A 23,330-nucleotide genomic window follows, 5' to 3' on the forward strand; every position below is an offset into this window, starting at 1 on the left:
CTCCTTTAAACTTTTTTTTTTAAAACTTTAAAAATCTGATTTTGGTTTTGATTTTGAGTTAATATAAGTGTAATTAATCATTAACACGAAACTTGATTATCATCACTAAACTAGGTTATCAATTATGAGGGATAATTTATCATTTCCAGTAATTTTTTTATAAGGAACACCTTGAATGATCATGTAATGATCCTTTTTGTCCTATTAAAATACCGCCCCTCTAATGAACCATGCCGTCCTTATAACGGATTACATTTAAATTGACTCAAGATATGATAGAACTTTCGCCAAACATCAGTAAAACTAATCATTCTCAAAATTATCATAAGTTAAATGAAGATAACCTATTCTAAGATAGGTTATTCCATTTCCAAACTTCCACACAGACCCGAAGTCATCAGAATTCCCGTACGGGAATGGCTCAATTTGCTGACCAGCGATACACTGATCTCAATAGGGATCGTACGGTTGCCTTCACTGGTTTGGGTTCCACCGGCCCACTGGTGAAATCTCAGTTCCAACAATGGTCATTGCATGATGGGTAAAACATGAAACTGACACGGCAGTGTGCACGTGTCTTTATGCTAGATTGCATGTTCTTCATATCTATCTTGACCCATCTTGACTAGTCAAACTATAAAGCAGCAGTATGAAATCCAGCATGCGCATTTATTGGGAATTGACGTAAAACTCTACATCTTCTTTCTTCCTCCGTCAATTCAAAATACCTAATCCTAAACTCTTGATATTCCTTCATCTCTTCCATAGCAGTAGAGTGCTGTTTTCTCTTTTCTTCTCTTTTGCTTCCTAGAATATATAGTGGGTGACAAAAACATCTGTGTGTGTCGTGCGAAAGAGATGGGAGTTCCATCATTTTACCGGTGGTTGGTACACAGGTATCCAAATGTAGTTGTAAATGCAAAAGAAGCCAGAGCAACTGGAAATGAAGTAATCAACACCAGCGATCCAAACCCAAACGGGATCGAGTTTGATAATCTTTATTTAGACATGAATGGGATTATTCATCCTTGTTTTCATCCAGAAGACGATCAAGTATATATACTACTAGTACTTTCTAGTATATAGTCGCAAATTTCGAGTCATATACTCAGTTTGAGTTCAAGTTTTAGCTGACCGTTTGCATGTTCATCTTCTTTGATTTTTTATTATGGGTTATGCTTCATTTTAGTATTCATTAATTTCATTTACTGGGTGTATGTTGAATGAACTTGTGGTCACGGTTGGTGCAGGTTGCACCGCCAAGTACTTTTGACGAGGTGTTCCAAACCATATTTGATTACATCGATCGCCTATTTCAAATAGTGCGGCCCAGAAAGCTTCTCTATCTAGCCATCGGTATAATCATTTCCCTCCATTACTCAATGCACCGGTTTTTTGCTCTTTATCGTTAATTTTTTGTTTAGAAAAACGGTCCGCACAGGGGAGACTCATCTACTGACCTCAGCGAAAGTTTCGTTTGAAATGGAGTTTTCTTGATGGGTGTATTACATTGTTTGTAGATGGAGTAGCTCCAAGAGCTAAGATGAACCAACAACGATCTAGACGCTTTCGAACTGCAAAAGATGCAGAGATGGCTGTACGTTTTCAGTTTTCTATCATGAGTTATAACAACAAATATTGGACTAGTATCCTAGTTACTTGCAGGTGATGCTCAGTATACTCTCACAAATACAGTTGTTCTTGTACTTGTATATAGGAAGCGCATGAGGAGATGATTAGAAAAGAATTTGAAGAGGAAGGCCGGAGTGTGCTGCCCAAACTCCAGTCGGAAGTTTCAGATTCTAACATTATTACCCCAGGAACAGAATTTATGGAAAGATTGTCCAAGGCTTTACAGTTTTATGTACGTTCACGCCTCAACAACGATCCAGGGTGGAAGCATGTTAAGGTTTTTGTTTCTTATCATTCTACCGATGATTATCAATCTATGACATAGTTGTGCTGCTTTTACGTGGAAGAGTAGACATTTATAAAACATTAACCAACTTAATCTTGATTTCATGTGAAGGTAATAATATCAGATGCCAATGTGCCTGGTGAAGGGGAACATAAGGTAATGAATTTCATCCGCCTTCAGAGGAATCTCCGGGGGTATGAGCCGAACACAAGACATTGCTTATACGGATTGGTACGAGAAAATACAATTCAACTCCTTGAGAAAAATGTGTTTGCTTTGGTGGTATCATGTTTTGGATTGCTTATATTCAGGGTTAAATACTTTTGTTTTGTTCCAGGATGCTGATCTAATCATGCTTGCTTTAGCAAGCCATGAGCCTCACTTTGCAATTCTGAGAGAGGTAAACTGTGCTTTCACGCCCAGCATCTTCAGTAGAGGCCAAACTGAGTGTCCTCAGACAGTCAACTAGTCATAACGAGTTTCTTTCTTTCACTTTATAATTTCAGGAGGTCACTCACGTACAGAGGCCAACCCATAGGATGCAGTCTTTAGTAAAAAAATCTTACCAGGTAAAAAAGAAATCCTCACTGTCCTTTAAACATAAGTTTCTGGCTCATCTTTTGACTATCTTTTGATTGTTATTGTTTACTTTTTACCAGTTCCTTCAAATTTGGACATTAAGGGAGTTCTTAGAGCTGGATTTGAGAATTTCCGACCCTCCATTTGCAATTGATATAGAAAAAATAATAGACGACTTCGTTTTGATGTGTTTCTTTGCTGGAAACGACTTCCTACCACATATACCGTCATTAAATATCAACGAGGTTTGTCAGTGGATTCACTTGTCAATCTAAAACGTCTTTTTTGTCAGTTAAATGCTAAAATTTCATGCTTACTTTGTCTGGACAGGGTGCTATCGATTTACTAATATTTGTTTATAAAGACCAGTTCAAGAGCCTTGGAGGCTACCTCGTCGATATGCAAAAAGTAATAACAGATCTCATCATGGTTTCATTACATTTTGAGATCTTATAAGGTGCACAATTAAACTCGTGTTTTTGATTTATGTGAGCAGGTGAAAGAAAAAAAAAGCTTCTTACATGAAGCTTAAGAGGGTAGAGAAGTTTATTCTGGCAGTTGGTACATACGAGGATCGCATTTTCAAAAAGAGAGCAGATTTGAAGGAGCGCACCATAAGAAGCTTCATACGTAAGATGGCTAATGAGCAAGCTGCTGAGGTGAGAACTCAAATATTTAGGGTATTTCTTCTTCTTTCTTGCTGTTGCAGGAACGAGCTTAGGTTATTTTGCGATCTAATGGCACTGTTTTGCATTAACTTAATGCAGGATTCCTCCTCTTTAAGTGGACCTCTTAGAGAGTTGCGTCCAGAGAAGGAGCCAGAGGTGCATTCATCAATGCCTTGTGAAGATACCGATGTATGTTAATGACTAGGATCTCACAGTGTGTACACTGTACAGTTCTTTTGGTGTATCCGAAATCTAGTTGTCAGCTTCTCTTTTTGTTGAAGATCTGGTTGTTGCTTTTTTTTACATAGGTGTTGGAAAACACAAAAGAACTTCATAAAAAAGTTAAAGACTACATGCAGAAGCAGAATGACCTATATAAACAAGGACTTGTATCAAATGACAAGGTTTGTGTTTTCTGGATTTGCCCTCACTTCTCTTGAATTGGTTAGCTGCTGTGAAGGCGGATCTTCATCTTAGGTTGGATATACTGCAGGTCAAATTGGGTCTTCCCGGGTGGAAACAACGCTACTATAAGGAGAAGTTTCTGGTGGATGATATTGAGAGTACTCGGCAAGAACTTGTATGCCGTCATCATTGAGTCACAATTTTATTTTATTTCAACTCAATCATGAATGTATTAATTTAATGTTCACACGTAAATCTAATTCGTGTAATATGGTGGAATTTCATTGAGACCAAGGGTTGCTTTCCTTTTTAGGAGATTGATACATTCTTATACGCAGGTCAAAAAGTACACTGAAGGATTATGTTGGGTTTTGGAATACTACTTCTCTGGAGTTCCTTCCTGGACCTGGTAATTTTAGTTGTTCCTTTGCTAGTTGAGTTTTTTGTTTTGTCGAGTGAATATTAAATTTTGGTACTTAACAGGTATTATCCTTACCATTATGGTCCGTTCGCTTCGGATTTCAAAGGTCTTGGGAGCACATACATAAAGTTTCAGATGGGTGCTCCATTCAAGCCATTTGATCAGTTGATGGCTGTGCTTCCACCAAGAAGGTAAATAACTCTCATCTGGTACTATCTTCTGGGAGGCGCTTGGATTAAAATAAGAAGTATCTTTCACAATTAACTTGTCCAAAGTTACCTGTGTAGTGTAAGTGCACTTCCTGCACCTTATTGGAGTCTAATGACTTCGGAAGAATCCAATGTACTCGACTTCTATCCAGCGGGTAATTAGGATCTGTTTTTATGGTTTTGATTGAAGGGTATTGACGATTTAATTAACATATTAACATTTCATGATCAGATTTCGAGGTTGACGCTGATGGGAAGCGGTACTCGTGGCAGGTTGTGACTAGATCCTTTATTTGTCGTCATTCAATCCAATTTGCTATCCTAGTAAGTGTATCTAACTATATGGTTGGCTGATATTGAAGGGAACTGCCAAGCTTCCTTTCATAAATGAAGGAAGACTGCTCCTGGAAACCAAGAAAGTTGAGAAGGGACTTAAGGTAATGCATAATGATTCAATTTGTCTTCCTGTTAAGTTGATTTATTATTTATCATATGCTTGGTTGTGACTGTTTTTTCAATATCTAAGGAGGAAGAGTCGAGGAGGAATTCTGAGACGGTGGATCTGATGTTTATTGGCCAATTTCACGATTTGGTTGTGTAAAGGCGCGTTTACTAAAGTTCCTATTAACGTTCAACTGAGGTAATTAATTGAAAGCAAACGACGTTGGATTAAGAAAATCCTCGAGTTTCCATTATTGTTCTTTCTAGCACAGAACATGATTAATTCTCTTTGCTGTCTGAATATAAAGCATTGCTTTTCTGTCTCTCACAGTGCTGGATTAAACGGCTATGTTTTCGGATGTAGCGGCGAATTGGCTAACTTTATTGATGAGGAGGCCGGCGTAATGTAAGTTCTGAAGATGCAACTTAATAAATATCTGTAGTTAGTTTTGACTTTAGGTGCCTAATCTAACTTAATGCAGGTGTGTACACTATGAGTTGCCTGACAACCATCTGCACACTCCCCGGTTGGTTGAGAAAGTTGAACTTCCCGAAAAGGTGTGTTTTCAAGCTTGTCATTTTAGCTGAGCAATGTTTGTGTTGCTAGTTTTGGTTTAACGTCCTATAAAATTCTGTAGGCAATAACTGAGGCTGATATCGTGAAGCAACCATTGTGGCATGAATACGAAGGCTGGGAGCCTCCCCGAGACAGGTAACTTTGTTATGGCCATCCAGTTGTGGTATGGTTATTCGATCCTTTATTTTTGTGTTAGGACTTGGACATCTGATTTCAAAGATTATTAACAATGTGTTCGATTGTTATCTGACTGGAAACAGATCGCAGATTATCCAGAGCGAATGTAAACAAGTAACCAATGCTAAGAGGTCTGTGCCTGAACTGAATGATAACGAGGCATGGAGAGGAGCTGGCACTGGTTTCAGTGCTGGAAGGGGGAAAACAATTCAAAAGACATCATGTCCAGATACTAATATCCAGCCGTCTACTGCGGGCGGTGGACTGAACAATGGGAAGGGCCGCAGATCTTATCCTAACAGAGGAAAAACTTTTACGCAACGAGTGTCTTCTTACGACAGCTACAACTCTCGTAGCCGCTTTCAACCCTCTCCCGCTGCTAATGACTCTTCAAGTGGTCCGTCTTATGTGGCACAACGTTGGAGTGGTGAACCATCAAAATCCAATCAAGCTAGTTGGAAAAGAAATGAGCAACAGAGAGCGTTGAATACCAATCAATCCGGTTCAACTTCTAACACAGAAAAGCAGATGCGAAATCGTGGCTGGTGGCCGCCAACAAATGCCCCATCCACTAACCAAGGACATGTTCCAGTATCGTTCAGTAGAGGGTCACCTGAAACTCCAAGTATTGCCCCAAAACAAGAAAATCCTGTCCAGGAGAGAAGTGGATGGTAAATGTCCTGTCACGTGGTATCCGGTGGATTGGTCTTTTTTTTTTGGTCAATTAAGCATCGCGATCTAGGGGGTAATGATGGTATGATGGTATGATTGTATGAACAATGTTTTCAGAAATCGGTGACATTGTAGCAACACGACTAGGAATAGAAGGAAGAACTAACTATACTTGTATTTTAACGAGTAGGCGCTCTCTCCCGGAAGGTGGGAATACCACCATAGATTTAACGGTGTTTATGGACGGAGTTGAAAGTAAATAAGAAGGTTTGGTCTGTATTTTTCTTGTAGTAGGGTGAGCGGAAAATGGGTCATTTGTTCATATATTTTTAAAATATGGTGTTCTAACGGACGAGTAAAAACTAGTATGGGTGAAACGGACATCAAAAAAATAGCAAAAATGAAATTGGATTCATCCTGGATTAAATTTAAAAAAAAAGCGAGGATAAAACTGAATGCATCCTGATGTAAATTAAAAATGGCTTAAACTTAAAAAAGAACGAGGATAAAACTGAATGCATCCTGATGTAAATTGAAAATAAGAATATTTGAAAATGAATAGGATGAAACTGTTCACATCCTGGCTATTTTTACATTCTGATGAAACTGTTCACTTCATCTGTTCACATTCTGGCTATATTTGCATTCTCGTCTATTTAAACAGTATCAAATTTTACATATCTTTTTCACCCTGGAATTGTTGATTTTGGTCTTTTAAACTAATTTTGTGCAAGGCAAAGAGCTACCTGTTGCTTTTTTTTTCTTCAAAAAAAAATTTTGTTCTCGCTGGTGGGCTTGTAAATAGAGCTGTCATACGGGCCGACACAACTCAACCCATTAAGAGGTGAGCCCGGTGTGTTGTGCTAGAGATTAAGTTGCTTCGCGTTCGAGGCCGTGCTGTGCCTGGCACATTTATTTTATATTTTTTAAAATAATATTTTGTGATATTTAGATATTATATGTGTTTTATAGCAATATCTAATGTAACAAAGATAAAATGTGGGCCCGACTGCACACTCTTTTGTGAAATATGCACAACATAACGAAGATAAAAGTGGAAAATCAACTTTTGAACTTTATAGATAATTCACAAAATTGGTTGCATAACCTTTGCATTTGAATTCATGGGTTTATTATCCTTTCTTCCCAAAGTAAAATCATCTTACATAGCTTTAAGTTACTGATATGTGCTTGATTTTAAATATGTGTTTTTCATATTGAGACTCAACGCAGATGGATTTATCAGTCCCACCAGGTATAGCCGTCGGTGTATACCCTGTAGGTAGGGTTGTTCATGGTCGGTTTTGGTTCGGTTTCTAGTCAAACCAAAACCGAAACCAATACTATTAGTTCTAAAAATCTAAACCAAACCAATCCACTAACCATTGGTTCGGTTTCCAAATGGTTCCAGTTGGTTTCGGTTTGTCCCAGTGGTTTTTGGTTAACCAATAATTATGTAAAACCAAAAAAAAAAACACAAATTTACAGATATAAAAATCATAGTTGCCGATAGTACTGGTTTACACAAATTTACAGACAAAAATAAAATAAAAAAAATATCAAGAATAGTTAAAGCTTACTCCAATTCTAGAGATCAAAAGAAGATATATAATATATCTTAATTTAGTTATTGACAAATAAAAAAGAAGGAAGACGGGAAGAAAAAAGTCGAGTAGCAGCGGTTGTAGTTGGGGGTGGAGAAGGGAGACGACTGAGAGAAGGAGAAAGAGAAAGAGGGAGAGTATCATAATGAAATATTAGATTTAGGGTTTCTATTTATCCTCTAAGTCAATGGGTAGATTCTAATACTTGTAAATCAACGGTAGAAATTAAGTTTAAATATTAATCGGTTTTCCAATGGTTTTTGGTTCGGTTTTAGAGGTCAAACCAAACCAAAACCAACACTATCGGTTTTCTACACCGTAACCAATCCATTAGGAAATGGTTCAGTTTGGTTTCTTTCTAATTGGTCTGGTTTGGTCCGGTTCCAACGGAAAACCGAAACCATGTTCAGCCCTACTGGCTGTAGGAGGGAAGATCGTTCATGTTTATCAGCAAAACTGGATGCACAAACACTGCCGATAGTTGTTATGGCGGTTTTGCCCTTCAACAACAGCAACAAGGGAATTTGAGGAACTATGGATGAAACTAAATTGGGGTTTAATTGAGATTTATCAATTGAGAAATAGACGTAGCAACTATGAAATTGAAAGGTGTGCTTGTTGAGATGGTATCAAGGGATTTAATGTAATTGTTATCAATGAAATTGGGGGTTTGAATATCGTCCAACATTGGGTTTGTAGGTAAATTGAATTTAGGGTTCATAAGATCGATGATGCTAATGAAAAAGATAATAATTTTCTACTCGATCTTTTGAATCATATTAATTAGTATTCGTAAATTGTAGATTGTTTAATTTCTCATTGACTTGCTAGATTTCAAGTCACTTTCAAGTGACTGATAGTATTAACTATGATTTCAAGTGTCCATGGATAAAGGTACGAGAAAATAAAGGTCAAAAAGTTAACTATGGATAAAGGTACGACAATACAACAAATCGGTACTCATACTGATTCTGGATATTGTGAGATATTCACTCGGGCGTATTGCACAATGATTGTGCAATATTCACTCGGCCAGCCCTCTCTGACATGATTCACAATGATTGTGCAATATTATCTCTAGGCCAATATCCTGCATTATGCGCAAACAACTAGGAAATATAATTGTAAGGAATTTAATTTCTAGTTGTTTGAGTCTCTTTCAAGACTAAGTGTGCTTAGAATTCAATCTAGGATAACCTGAGATTCAAGCAAACACTTTATGCGTTTATATGAAACTCCTGTTAGGAGTTCAAGTAAGTATGTGAGATGTTTATACTGAAATTTATTAAAAGAATATGCATTATGGTCCGGGTAAGGGCACCTGTATAATGATAGTTATTAGAAAATACGTCATGAGAACTAATAATGAATATCGTGTTCATTTAAACACTTAAGACTTGAATCATGATGCACATAGACAAAGTGTTTTAGTGATGAAAGATGTCTTAGAGGTGTCTACGAGAGTCGTAACAATGCTAAGCGTATTTACGTAATAGTGTGTTAATTCGCAGTTGGTAGGTATACGAGGGTACGCGTACCGGGTATCTGTACCAAAGGCTATTCACGAACTCATGCTCTTGAGGTACGCGTACCTCTCCCCATTCACGAATTCAGAACACCGTGGTACGTGTATTGGACATGCATACCTACCTATATTCCAGAAACTCAGATATCTATGGTACACGAACTAGGAATGTGTCCCTACCCTAAATATAGATTTCAGTAGTTCTGAAAACTCTTTCTATGGTTTGGAGATAGACAGTCAAGATATCGTAAGAGCCGTACTCATGTGTTACTGGCATTCTTATGTCGAGCACGAATCACATTACACTGAGTGAAGAGGAAAACTTCTTGTAAAACTTATCACAGGAGATTGTTCTTTTATCTTTAATATTTGAGACTCATCATCCAACAATGTTTACTAATTTAGTTGTGCATCATCTTGATAACGACTCGGATTTTTCAAAGTTGGATCGCATAGTCAACTCACGATTCGTCTGACTCCTGGTTTTCTTAACCGTGTCTCGGCTTTTCTAAGGTAAATCGCCGAGTCAACTCATGATTCATATGATTCCTTGTTTCTTCTAATTTCCTATTGAATTCAGAAAGATTGAATGATCCACGATTTGACACTTTAGATAGGACCCGAAGTTGAACACTTTTTTTGATTTAATCACAATCCAAAACTATTTAACATGTCAAAAGTTGATGAGACTCCACGAATCTGACTCGTACTCGAACTTAAAACGCTCATGGAGCCCAGGTGCAAGCTCTGAACCACCGTGCTAGCTTGGTTTCATGTTAAAGCATAAACTTGAACGTTTTTTTTAAATGATTTTTTAGGCACCATCAAATATTCAAGGGAATCATCAATCACTTAGATCATCCAATCCTTCCTCCCATCTCTCTTTTCTCTTTCCAAAAGAAGAAAAAAACATAGCCTTTCATCAACTTCTTGCTCAGATTTGGTCCTTTTGGACCATATTTGAGCAAGATTTCATTTCTATTTTAAGTTTTAGTCTTTAGTTGATCAAATAAAACATGTTTTTTATTGTTTTGATGTCTTTTTTTTCTTCGTCATTTTGGACGATTGTCTCTTCGCTTTGCGGGCGATTTTTTCAAATCTTCATGGATAGATCGTGGGTTGCTATTCTCGGTTCAAAAACATCAATCATTCAACACGGTATCGCTTTGAATCTATTTTCAACATAAGAGATTTAGGGCATCCGGGTTCGTTGGGTATACAAGATTACGGGCAAAATACTCCTTTCTTTCAGGAGCATCTCTTATCAAAGAAGAAGAAAATCATATTAAATGGTCAGGATTGATTCCGGATAATACCATCATTTTTTCCTACTACATAAACAAAAATTGGGTATCTTTACGGTTTATCGCTCTTTCTCTTAGTGATATACTTGTAATTGTTATCTTTAATTGTATTAGGGGTTTAATCGTCTTGTATTTTATGTTTTTGTTATTCTTGTAAGCGATCATGTAATCAATATATTTTTAAAATGAATCGAAATATGTAGATTGACCAAAAAAAAAGTACTTAGACCATCCATTCTACAGAGCTAAGGGATGTCACGTGATGAGTAAAACATTTTTTTTGTCACTAATGAGTTTACAATATTGAAATTGCATGCACTTTTTGTTGCCAGGAGGAAGAATTTACTACTCATTTACTTTTTGATTGTCCAATAACCTTAGAACAAAATTGGTCTTAGATAGAACTTAAGGTAATCTCTCTTGTGGACAATTAAAATGAGATGTTAACAGACTGGATGAAAGATATATAATTTAGATCACAAGTTTATGACCAGGATATGCATTGTTTAGAATCTTCTTCGAAAATGAGAAAAGATATGATTTTTTCTAAAGTAAATTTGTCAGAGAATTTATTCATCAATAATGCGCTTTAAGATTTTAATCCGTGGATGATGAACTTGTTGAAGAAAGGAGTATTAATGCTCAAGCTTCTCGAAATCATAGTTTGACTTCTCCAGAACCTCAGTCCATCAAGATCAATGTGGATGCTGCATTTTCCCTAACAGTGGAGTAGCAGGAGCTAGCAATCACACAAAATCTAGTTCTTAATTACTGGTAGAGTCTATTGCTTGAAAATTACATATGCGACAGACGAAAGGTTTCTTTTTAACATAATCTTATTAAAGGTGATGCAACTAATGTCACTGCGACTGTTCTAGGAGATATAACAGATACCCTAAGTAAAAAAGAGACAGTCTGTAATTCTAGAAAAAGATGATGTTAACTCTTTTATTGATGTAAAATTTTAGTCTATGCCCAAAACTTAGCGCAAACAACTTGGCACATTGTCGGTGTCTATACGCAATGCATGAAAATGTAAATAGTTGGTGGAATGCTAAAAACGAAAAAAAAAAGAAGAAATTATTTGTCAAATACTATTGTCTCCCATCCCAACCCAAAAATATTTAGATTTTTAACGGTAATTCGTTTTTATTTTTTAATTGGATATTTTAAATTTTATTATAGCTTATTTTATTATTTTGATATTTTCTTTTTATCATGTAAAATGAAAAAAAATGACTTACTTTTGTGTTGCTCTTGATTTATTTCGTATGATTAAAGTTTCCTATAAAAGATAATTTCAAAATTTCAAACCCTAGCCCAGTTGGTGGGCTGAACTAGAAACTAAAAATTGGCGACCCGGAAGAAGAAAGTGGCGAGAAAACGAAGACCCTATAATTTCGGCTGATGACTAATCACAATTACTCCGGAGAGAAAATAACAAACCAAACTTCTCCAGAGAGAGATGTATATCATCGCGTTTTTCATCATCGGCCATAGTCGCCGTACATTTCTCTCCGATAGTAATTCGCACTAGAAATCCAAGAAAAACCAGAGAGATTTTGCAAAACTAAAAGATGAGCGGCGGCGGCAGCAGCAATGGTGGAAGCGGAACCCCACGCACTAGGTTGGAAAATAGCAATGGGAAGAACATTGGGCGAAGGTAGTTTTGCAAAGGTGAAATTCGCTAAGAATGTTGAAAATGGTGATTGCGTTGCCATTAAAATCCTTGACAAGAATAAAGTCCTCCGTCATGAAATGATCCAAATGGTACAAAAATTTATTAATTTCTTGTTATTCATTTTCTGGGTTTTAATTACATTCATTTGTTCAATTACTCGTCTGTAGAAATTTTCAGCTCTTGATTTGTGTGATTGATTTCATTTTGAAGATTAAAAGAGAAATTTCGACAATGAAGATGATTAAGCACCCTAATGTTATACAGCTTCATGAGGTATCATCGTTGACAAAGATCTTTCTTTATCAGCACTAATTGCACTTGTAAGTATGTATGCATATAGGTTATGGCAAGCAAGACAAAAGTATACATTGTGCTTGAATATGTTGATGGTCGTGAACTCTTCGACAAAATTGTAAGTTGAATACGTATCTTTGTGCGTATTGTTAACATACATGTGTATCACATTTGATTTTGAGATGTGTTTGCTCTTTGAGATGTTTGATCGATTCTGAGTTGATTAATTAGGCTCACCGTGGAAAATTAAAGAGGATGAAGCAAGAAGTTATTTCCAACAACTGATCAATGCTGTGGATTATTGCCACAGTAGAGGTGTTTACCACAGAGATTTGAAGGTTAACTTCCCAATCCTCTACTTTTGATATGTAGATGAATACATACTGGTTATATGCTTGTGAAATTATTTATTGATCCTTTCTTTTATAGTGCAGCCTGAAAATTTGCTTTTGGATACACATGGTGTTCTTAAAGTTACAGATTTCGGATTAAGCACATTTTCACAAGAATCACAGGTAATTAAGTATTTGGATTTACATCAATTTATTTAGGAAACCAAATCCGCTGTGACCGAATTTATCAGTCGTGCAAGATTTAAGGACAACATTTGCTCAAATTGGCGTCAATTCACTCTTATCTTTAATTGAAACGCTGAGTGTTGCTTGATGAGTTTGTCTTGAAACTTGCTGTTGTATGAATTGAGGTTGGATTTATTTTAACCCTTGGATACATATAATTTGGTATTAGAAGTTTGCATTGCATTTAGTTTGAGAAATTTGCAAGGTTTAAGCATCTAAAGATGCCGAGGCTTGGCCAAACTTTAAGATGTCTAGATGCCGAAGACATTGGCTGTGGTCCTTGTTGCTTTGTTAGAGTTCTATGTGATCCTTCTACTTGGCCAAGTATGGAATTAGTTGTTTTTAATACAAACTCTTTGACAACGTTGTCTCTTAATCTAGTTAAGAGTTTTATGAATTGTTTCACACCTTCGTCGTTTGGGCTTCACCGTCTCTATAATTACTCAAGGAATCTTGCATCCTAAATTTTATCTCTTTCGCTCCATCGTGGTTTTGCTTGTTTGTGATAAATTCAGTCTGCTATATCAAGCACACTTAGTGTAGTGCACTAAGATGCCATTCTAATTGATATATTAATTACTGTAGGATGGTCTCTGCCACACAGCCTGTGGAACTCCAAATTATGTTGCGCCTGAGGTATCTATCATACCATGTTTTAAGACTCACACATTTCTTTTTCTTGAACTTCTACAGTTCTACTTCATTGATCTCTTGATAAATTCCTATATATTTTCTATTAATTTGGTATCATGATGATTAGGTGCTTAAAGACAAAGGCTATCATGGTTCAACTTCCGATGTATGGTCTTGTGGAATCATTTATTTGTTTTAATGGCTGGTTACTTTCCTTTTGATCTCAAATATCATGGCTTTATACCGAAATAGGTGCATGATCCATAATCACCGATATGATTCTCGTGCTTTCTCGCACTCTAGAATACTGAACAAAGAAGTGAATAACACTTTCTTTATCTTGTATATCTCAAAAACCTGCAGATCTACAGAGCTGAATTTTCATTTCCTGGATGGTTTTCATCAAGTTCGAAGAAACTTATTAAGCGTATCCTTGATCCTGATCCTGCTACTGTAAGTGTCAACCTTTTCTCACTTTTGAGTAAAAACTTTCCATATTTAACATCACTTATTTTCATTACAGAGGATTACAATTCCACAAATTTTAGAAACTGAGTGGTTTAAGAAAGGGTATAAGCCACCAAATTTTAAGCAGGACGAGGAGGATATAAGCCTTTCTGACATTGATGCAGTTTTTAATGATTCCGAGGTAATCAATGCCTCTGTCGAAATATATGTTTATCAGGACTACCCGTAAATGCTTAGTTATTAGCAGGGTTTGGTGTTTTTCTCTACCCTGTTTGGTTAACACATAACAGTATTTACAAATTTCTAGCTTACTTGTATCTCTTGTTCTCACCTAACAGGAGCATTTGGTAACAGAGAGAAGAGAAAAACCTGTATCAATGAATGCATTCGAACTTATTTCCAAGTCTCAAGGTCTAAACCTGGGCAATTTGTTCGAGAACCACCGAACGGTACGTTTTACAAACTACAAAAGATAAATTACTTGGCAGGCAAATTCTTACTTATTGTGTTCATTATTCAGTTCTCATAAAAAAAAAAATCTGGGTGTTCTTATTTTAATCTTCCATAGTAATTGTGTATACAGAATTCTATAAAGAGAGAAACGCATTTTACTTCTCAGTGTCCTGCTAATGAGATAATGTGTAAGATTGAACAAACGGCTAAACCTCTTGGTTTTAATGTTCGCAAACAAAATTATAAGGTATATTCTTACTCTTCCCAAGGTTTTTTTTACAAATTGTTCTTCTTCATTTTTGTGTTAAGTCTGGCAACAGTAGGGACTGATGTTAGTTTCTTATTTGTTCTGAACCCATTGTAGATGAAGTTGCAAGGTGATAAAACAGGACGAAAAGGCCATCTTTCTGTTGCTACAGAGGTACATACCAACTATGTTTAGGATATGCATCCATTTTAATTGGTTGGACAAAGCATGCCTACTTTTAAAGAATACACTACTATAAGCCTAAATCTGCAGTATGCCGTGGCACTAATAGAAGAAGTATGGCTACTCGCACTAGCATTAAGAGATTAAACTCAAAACCACACCAAGAAATGAAGTTGGCTTATCATTGTTTTTTGTGATTCTCTACTACCTATCCCCTTTTCACTCCTGGAGTTTCTTTAATCACCTAACATCCAGGTTTTTGAGGTGGCTCCATCTCTACACATGGTGGAGCTTCGAAAGACTGGTGGTGATACACTGGAATTTAAACAGGCATGTAGCTAAATTTGTACATTGAAAACTTCAATTTGGTCTTTAAGGTCAATGGCATTTTAAAAAAATATGGTTGTTGGAATAAATGACAGTTCTACGAGAGCTTTTCAACTGGATTAAAAGATATCGTCTGGAAAGCAGAAAAAATACCGGAAGAATCAAGGTAAGTCACTGCTTCTTTTATTTGGTTCACTGTATAGTACAGTAATACCCACCCACATCGGGCCATAATGTGGGCGAGATGTAGGGGTAGGTTTATATGAAGTTGAGCATTAAAATGTTACTGTCTTACTTGTGCAGTTGATCCATTTGTTAGTCGGGCTTGCTGTCACCCTTCATTGTATACGTACTCTATATAGGATATGGGATTGTCGAAGAGTTGTCCCTTTCGTATAAATGATACATATAGTAGGGTGGGGAAAGAAATCTAAAACTTGAGTCTTTGCCAGTTGGTTGATTTTTCTTCTTCTTTTTCTTCCAAAGCTAATCGGTGATCAGATTAGATTTTAGAGAGGTCTTCTGTTTATGTTTCCGTGTGAAAGTAAACATAAACTATTGATGTATAATGATAAGATGTAATCTTGTGAAGGCAATGATAATGTGGGTAAATAGGTATACCAATCTTGGCATTCGGCTGATGCATATCTGACTCTAAAAATTAGCCAATTATAAGAATGCCTTCTGGTGCTGAAATGTTTGGCGTAATTAGGAAAATGAAGCCAAATAAATCCCCCCGTACTGAGGGGTTCCCTGTCCGACAATGAAGGATGAACGCTGACACTAATATTATTCAGTTATTCCTAATCCCCACAATGAAAACCATATAAAACCAACTCAAATCTCAGCCATGTCATTTGAGAAAAATACCCCTAGCAAAGCCAGTACAGTAAACATGGTCACCCTTCTGAGTCTGACCACCCTCAAACCTGCAAGATGAGTACCACTAGACACGCTATCACAATTTACCATATGAAGCCTGGAGGACCCCGGCAGTGCCGGAGGCAAATGTATTTGATGTAAATTTAGCCTTTTATAGGGGTAAATGTGGATCTAAGAAATAAGGTTTAACACTTTATTGGTTTTAACCCGACCTGGTAAACAGCTTAGCTGCTGCACCGTTGCTCCCTGGCATCTCGAACTGGCATAGCAAGAGTCTAGAATTCATTTCATTTGTAGACTTGACGATTTCTTGTTCCCCATGCGTGACGTGAGTAAAGAAAGTTAAAGCTCAAGGATCAAGATCCACAGCAAGCTACATTATATCACGCATTGATTAACCTTCATTCCAGCCAACTCCGACAGATCTTTCGCCGGCTTTAATTTTTGACAGAAGTTGAAGACGACCCCAAGACCACTAAATTGACAAGTGATAAATCTATTGGCTGCTACAGTAACAAAACAAATTAAGCTAGCTACTCACATTGACTACATTTTTCAAACCAACTCCCAAGATTATTTTTTTACCAGCTTTAAATTTTTGAGAAAAGTTGAATACGACCCCAAGACCTATACATAAATTGCCAAGTGACAACTCGTATTTCATGGTCTTAGGCTGTTAGCTTCATGAATTAATGGCTTTGGAAACCTTATTAAGTGGCCCTCTAGAGTCTAGACTAACAACAACAGCACATACGTAGAAGAAGAAACATTTCTTCAAGACTAAGTGACCAAACTTTAAGAGAGTTTGTTTATCTACACATAAACTGCAGTAAAATTGACGTGACAATGGAGGAGGAGAAGGTCAATATCATGTGGTTGAGAAATGGTTGGATGCATTTTAAATGTAGAACACTAGCTAGTAAATGTCTTTGCCCACCAACATCTAGATCTAGTCCGTACGGTACATAACTATAACTTCAACTACATTTGCTTCATCTGGAAGCTAGCATTTTACAACCCACACCATCACGTTTTCTATTTGTACAATTGAACCCCCCAACGATCTCAACTGCATCATTTAAACGTTTAAAGCTGAAACAATAATATTCATCACCTGCATTGTCGACGTTGGCCGTACAAGATGTATATGTGAACAAAAATAAGACAACACTATCACGAGAGATGGGTTGTAGCGTTAAATTTGTGCCTGCTCTTCTATAATTTGGCATGGTAAATTTTGTAGCTCCTCACTGTATGTTGCACTCATCCCTGACAAGGCAAGAGCTTCAGTTAACCAAAACGAAATAGTTTGGCTGCTCATGGGACCAGCAATCTACTCAGATTGCCAAGTTCAGTAACTTGCGTAAATTATCTATCAGTAAAATTCATTTATGATAACCTTTTTAGCTGGTTAAGAAATTTGTTGGTGTTGGTGTAATAGTCATCCACTTTATTACAGGACATTTGCGTGGTTTAAAAACAAGGACCAAGTACTAGTCTCTCAACTATATAAACCCTCCCATTGTGCATAACTTTCTTCATAACTAGCATTAGCAAGAAAGAAAACACTACCCAAAAAAAAAACATTAAGAGATAGCTAGTCAAGAGTGATCAAGAGAAAAATGGCAACAACTGCAACATCGCCAACACCAAGCTCAATAGTGACTCAAGAGAAAGCGGCAACAACAGCCGCAACATCACAAACCTCAGTGGTGAGTGAAGAGAAAACTGCAACACCACTAACACCAACCCTAATGGTGAGTGAAGAGAAAATCGCAACAGCAGCAACATCACCAACAGCAGCAACCATAAAGGTGATTGAAGAGATGAAACCAAAAGCTGGAGTTCACTATGGAGCTGAAATATGCAAAGAGAAAGTGAAAGAATTTCTAAAACTACATGAGTTACCAAATGGTTTATTACCATTACATGACATTGATGAATGTGGTTTCGTACCAGAGACGGGTTACTTCTGGTTCAAAAGAAAGTACAAACTTGAATACAAGTTTGAGAATCTAGATAGGCTAGTTTCTTATGCATCTGAAGTTACTGGTTATGCTGAAAACAAGAAGTTTAAGAAAGTCACTGGGATCAAAACTAAAGAACTCTTGATGTGGATTACGGTTAATGAGCTAACCGTTTCTGGGGATGACAAAGACGATAAGAAGTCCGGGAGCAAGATTACGTTCAAGACACCCACTGGTCTTTATCGATCTTTCCCTGTTTCGAGTTTCACCATCGAAGAGTAATTCAGTTAGTTATATATGATGATATGCTTATGTTGTTTGGTTCCTTTAGTTTGTTTTAAATTTCTTAGCTAGTTTTCTAAGTAGTATTATGAATAAAGTTTTAATGTATTAGGTGTTTGTTTTACGATCTACATGTCATGGTACTGTGTTTGTTTACATGGACTAATACAACTTTATTATAATTGGTTGTTGTGTGGGTGGAAATGAAGTTAATTTGGTAGAGATATTTTGGTCAGATTATTAAATTGTTGGTTAAAATGGACACATCTTATTATTATTAATATTCAAAAATCAACATTTGACATACGGGTTCTGATCTGCATCAGTACCTTATTCGCTCTATTTTCCTATAACATATATCAACTGCATTACACAATAGGATTTATCAGATCACTTGATAAGTCCCACAAGACACAATCTGCACCGAATTCGCTTGACTTCAATCCGATGGTATTTGCACCGATGTCGGTATGTTCCCCGACATCCCTGTCTTTACCTTTGTCATGAAGCCCATTTTGTTGATCTCCACCGGTGCAATTGCTTCCCGTGCAAATACTCTGGTTCCATGGTGAACTAATATCCCCTTCATTCCCATATGATGAAGGACCATACTGAAATCCAGATGCGGAACCGAGGAAACCATCCATAAATCCATCATCAGATGTCTCTTCAGTGGACGTTATCATTGGCCAAGGTCGACTTAAAGGTTTCTCGTGTTCTTGCTGCATTGCTCTTGAAACACTCATCTTTATTTTCTGTATAGTTTCGTCGATTCTGTCATCCGGTTTCCCCGCAATGTTGGTGTAAGCTGTCGATGCAGGGTTTGAGTCGTATCTAGGTGGAGAAATTCCTGAATGTTGGAACTGGAAATCGACGCGTTTCTTCGAGAGAAGGTGAAGCATCTCGTCTTTAAAGCATCCGAGAGCAGCTTCAGTCAAGTGAGCTACCTGCGGTGGGGCTAATGTGGTTGCAATCTCAGCCATTAGATGGGAGAATGGTTTGTGTGTAACCGGATCAATTCCCATTCCGGACAGCTTCTTCTTCAACTTAGTGTTCCAGTGATTCTTTATATCATTGTCAGTCCGGCCAGGCAGTTGTGCTGCAATGAGTGACCACCTGAGCTCCAAAAAAAATTAGATAACAATACCGGAAAATGGAAGGATTTTGAAGCCAATAAGATGTATGTATGTGTTTTTTTTACCTGTTTCCAACAACAGAATGAAGCTTCACAATGGTTTGCTCTTCGGATTCAGAGAATTCACCGTGTTTGAGATCGGGACGGAGATAGTTTGTCCATCTCAAACGACAACTCTTACCACATCTCTGCAGACCTGTTATTATACAAAACCAAGTTGTTCAGGTAAAAATGAGGGATGTAAGCAAACAAAAATAGATGTTATAAAATAAGAGTGGGTTCTCTATATACCAGCATTTTTAGGGATGAGGCGCCAATTGCGAGTACCATGCTGCGCAATGTATGCAGAGAGTTTGTTGTCTTCTTCAGGTGTCCATTGTCCCCTTTTCACGTTGTCTTTCTCGCAGCACGGAATTCTTCCCATCTTAATTTCTGCAGTCTGTCTCTTTCCCGTTAATTAAAAAAACTTGTCACAACAAACAGATTTAGAAGAGAGATCGGCTTGATTAATGGCAATAAAATGGAGAAAAAAAATACCCAAGAAAATTGAATTATGTGTAAGTGAGTGAGAAGAGAATTAGTGTGCAGAGGTTTTTAAACAAAAAGGAATAAGAGAGGAGAAGTGCTCACGTGGATGCATTCTGGCATTGATTATGCATGATTTGCTTAAAGAATTCAACGCTGTTATGTGCGTGAATTATGTACCGGTAGCCCACCCTCAAGACGCTCGGTCAACATTCTTTCAACGTCGAAGCTACGTGCGAAGCTCACAGACACATACACACGCATAACAACTTTGTATATACTTTAACCAGTCATGCAGTTTCACATGGCCATATGCTGAAAATCCAAAGTGCATGCCCTCTCGAGTTAGTTAGTAACATCTTCTTCCTCCTGCTCCACAGTATCTTCTTGGGTAACTGAATCTTTGATGGACTTGATCTAAGCTCTTGCAGCATCCCAAAATACATGGAATTACATCACCAGCAGTAGCCTCAAACCTCAGTTTTGAATTCTGCTGGAAAGGCTAATTGAGCAGTTGACTCCATATTAATTATTTTGCCCGTACACAGAAAATCAAGAACTAATTAAGTGCAACTTGGAACTTGTTAGATTTTTAGTTTGTTGATATCTGACGGTGTTAATGCCGGAGAACCTCCCTTTTATGGGTTCAGAATGCATTTCAACTAGCTAGAAGCTTGATGAGACTTGCGAGTCTGGTTCAAGTTGTACTGTATCCTGGTGCAGGTAATGGGCTTGATACAATACGTGTGTTGATGGGCTTGTTTTCCCTTTGTCATAAGAATGAACGGTTTTTTGGGCACCACCCAATTTTGGTGGGGGACCATTAAGTGACAGGAACATCTACCCTACATTTTTAAGGGGTGTGCTAAAGATTAGAGAAGACTAACCTGCCCTCACTCTAATTAAGATTATAATTAATCCTAATAATCCACTAATCTAACCACTACCCTTTAGTCTAACCCACTAAATAAAAACCTAACTAACCCAACTGATTAATTTCAGTTTCAAAATTAAACAAAACCCTTCTTCTTCTTTTTATCTTCTTTTCTTCTTCTTTGTAGACATCGTCGTTAATCGTCGATTTCGAAAAAATTTCATCGTCGACTAATCAATTGTTTATAAACAATACGCTCCAAGCAGACTCCAAGAATTCCAGGATTGAATATGGGACTCACACATATAGCGAATCTCCCATATGAATTTCAAATTGGTACTTGAAGCAAAGTTGAGAGACCAAATCAAGCATCCAACAGGAAAAAAAAAAGTCTGATTCGAGTAAAATGCAAATTCGCGGGTAATTTCCTTCATACCCATTCTTTTTAATTAGTTTTTTGTTGAAGAAATTGATTAGAAATCATCAAAACCCACTAAAAATGGTAGTTACAGTAAACATTTCGGCTAGGAGATTTTTGGTCTAACCCTAGATTTGGTAACCGAACTTCTAGAAATAAGAACACTTCGGTAAAGTAGGCTAATGTATGGTAACCGAACTATGTAGTTCAGTAAGCTCTCAAAAGATTAATTTCGGAACCAAACTCATTGTTTTTAAGAAAAAACTGAGTTCGGTTTTGTCGATAAATTTTTTGGTAACCGAACTTTGATAATATATATTTAGGTTACCTCGCATTTATATCAGGTAACCTAACTTTAGTCTGGTAACAACAAAATATATACTTCGGTTACCTCGCAAAAAAAAATTGGTAACCGAACTTTGGTAATTAATATATAGTTCGGTTACCTCGCAATTTATACCAGGTAACCGAACTTTTGTTTGTTGACACTAAATGATGTGTTTGGTTTACCTCTTTAGTCCTATTTTATCTGATTGACAATATTGTCTTAGCTAATACTTTGGTTTTCATTCATTAGGAAAAAGGAAAAAATCTAATCCACACCTAGATGAAGACTTGAGAACTCCAACCCCTCGTGGTAGAATACATTTGGGTTTCCGAAAGCGTGGTACCAAAAATGATAAACATGGAGGGAGATTGTTACCGGAAGTCAACCAAGCGAATGATTGTAATGTAATCCAAGATGTCAATGAAGAGGTGATGGATAATACTGATCATGCTATTGAAGAAGAAAAAGATGATGAAGAAGAGCAAGGAAATAAAGAGGATGAAGATGTAGAGGATGAAGAACAAGGAGAAGAGGTTGAAGAATTAGAGGAAGAAGAACAAGGACAAGGCAAAGAAGGAGAAGAGAGAAAGACTCGGAATAAGAAAGAGAGAAAGAGTCTGAAGAAGAAGAAGGACAAGAGGAAGAGGAACAAGAGGAAGATGAATAAGAGGAATAAGAGGATGACTCCGAAGAAGAGGAAGAGGCTGAAGAACAATAAGAGCAAGAAATTATTCCTGCTAAAGAGAAAAATAAGTCGAAGCCGCCTAGTCCTAGATATTCACACATTCCCCCGGATGATTTTTGTTTGTCACCAAAGAGCCCAACTTATGGTACTCCAAATGATGGAGGGGAAACATTGTTTGGCTACAAACACTCATGGGCTGCGAAGATCTATCCCACAAAGGTATTCTTAATAAACGAAACAAGTTTTTTTTTTGACATATGTTTGTTAAGTAATAATAGTGTGATATTCTTTTTGTAGGATCATAATGATACAGTTCGTCTTATTCGTCGTTAAAAGGCGTCCACATGGGATCTTCAATATGAGTGTGAGGATTCAGGAGAAGGTGAAAGAATGTGTGTTATGGAATGCCATTAATCACGCACATGAGGAATTTGACGTTGTTGGCGTATCTACATTTCTCGAGAGACATTATTTAGAGACGGCTACCATACATCTTCCATTTGGCTAGATGGGAATTATTCTTGATGATTGGATGAGAATCATCGGCCTACCAGTGGAAGGTAAATGTCTTCGCGAAGGCTAAAGCCCCTCGATGCATTATGAAGCTCTTGGAGCATTAACTCTAAAGTGTCTAGGATGGGATGCAAGAAATGCATAATGTGAGTTTGGACGTTCTATGAAGGAGCCTAAACTTGGCGATGAGTATAATTCCAAAGAAGAAAATGAGCCCTGAAGAAGATGGTGAAGAAATTCAAGTTGGTAAAGTTGAAGGAAGCATTTGATGGTCAGCTCAGAAGGTAAAGAAGGGAAAGTTGGTGATGGACGAGAAGACGCTTAAGCACCATGTCACTGCTTATTGGTTATATCAGC

At 37.1% G+C, this 23,330-nt stretch overlaps 1 protein-coding gene and 2 pseudogenes across 1 annotated transcript; 2 read left to right on the forward strand and 1 right to left on the reverse strand.

Annotated features, from left to right (window-relative positions):
• The first annotated feature begins 858 nt into the window (after positions 1–858).
• LOC113332334 lies at positions 859–5,229 on the forward strand (annotated as a pseudogene).
• Positions 5,230–12,053: 6,824 nt separating this feature from the next.
• LOC113332548 lies at positions 12,054–15,996 on the forward strand (annotated as a pseudogene).
• Positions 15,997–18,838: 2,842 nt separating this feature from the next.
• On the reverse strand, positions 18,839–20,060 carry LOC113332289 (transcription factor MYB80-like). Its single transcript, XM_026578853.1, has 3 exons — positions 19,922–20,060; positions 19,697–19,826; positions 18,839–19,611 (listed from the first exon to the last, which is right to left on the reverse strand). Exons 1-3 carry the CDS (start codon positions 20,052–20,054, stop codon positions 18,864–18,866), a joined length of 1,011 nt encoding a protein of 336 aa, XP_026434638.1. The 5' UTR covers positions 20,055–20,060; the 3' UTR covers positions 18,839–18,863.
• Positions 20,061–23,330: the final 3,270 nt, after the last annotated feature.

This window comes from Papaver somniferum, unplaced genomic scaffold (genome assembly GCF_003573695.1).
Source record: "Papaver somniferum cultivar HN1 unplaced genomic scaffold, ASM357369v1 unplaced-scaffold_131, whole genome shotgun sequence".
NCBI classification, from domain to species: domain Eukaryota; kingdom Viridiplantae; phylum Streptophyta; class Magnoliopsida; order Ranunculales; family Papaveraceae; genus Papaver; species Papaver somniferum.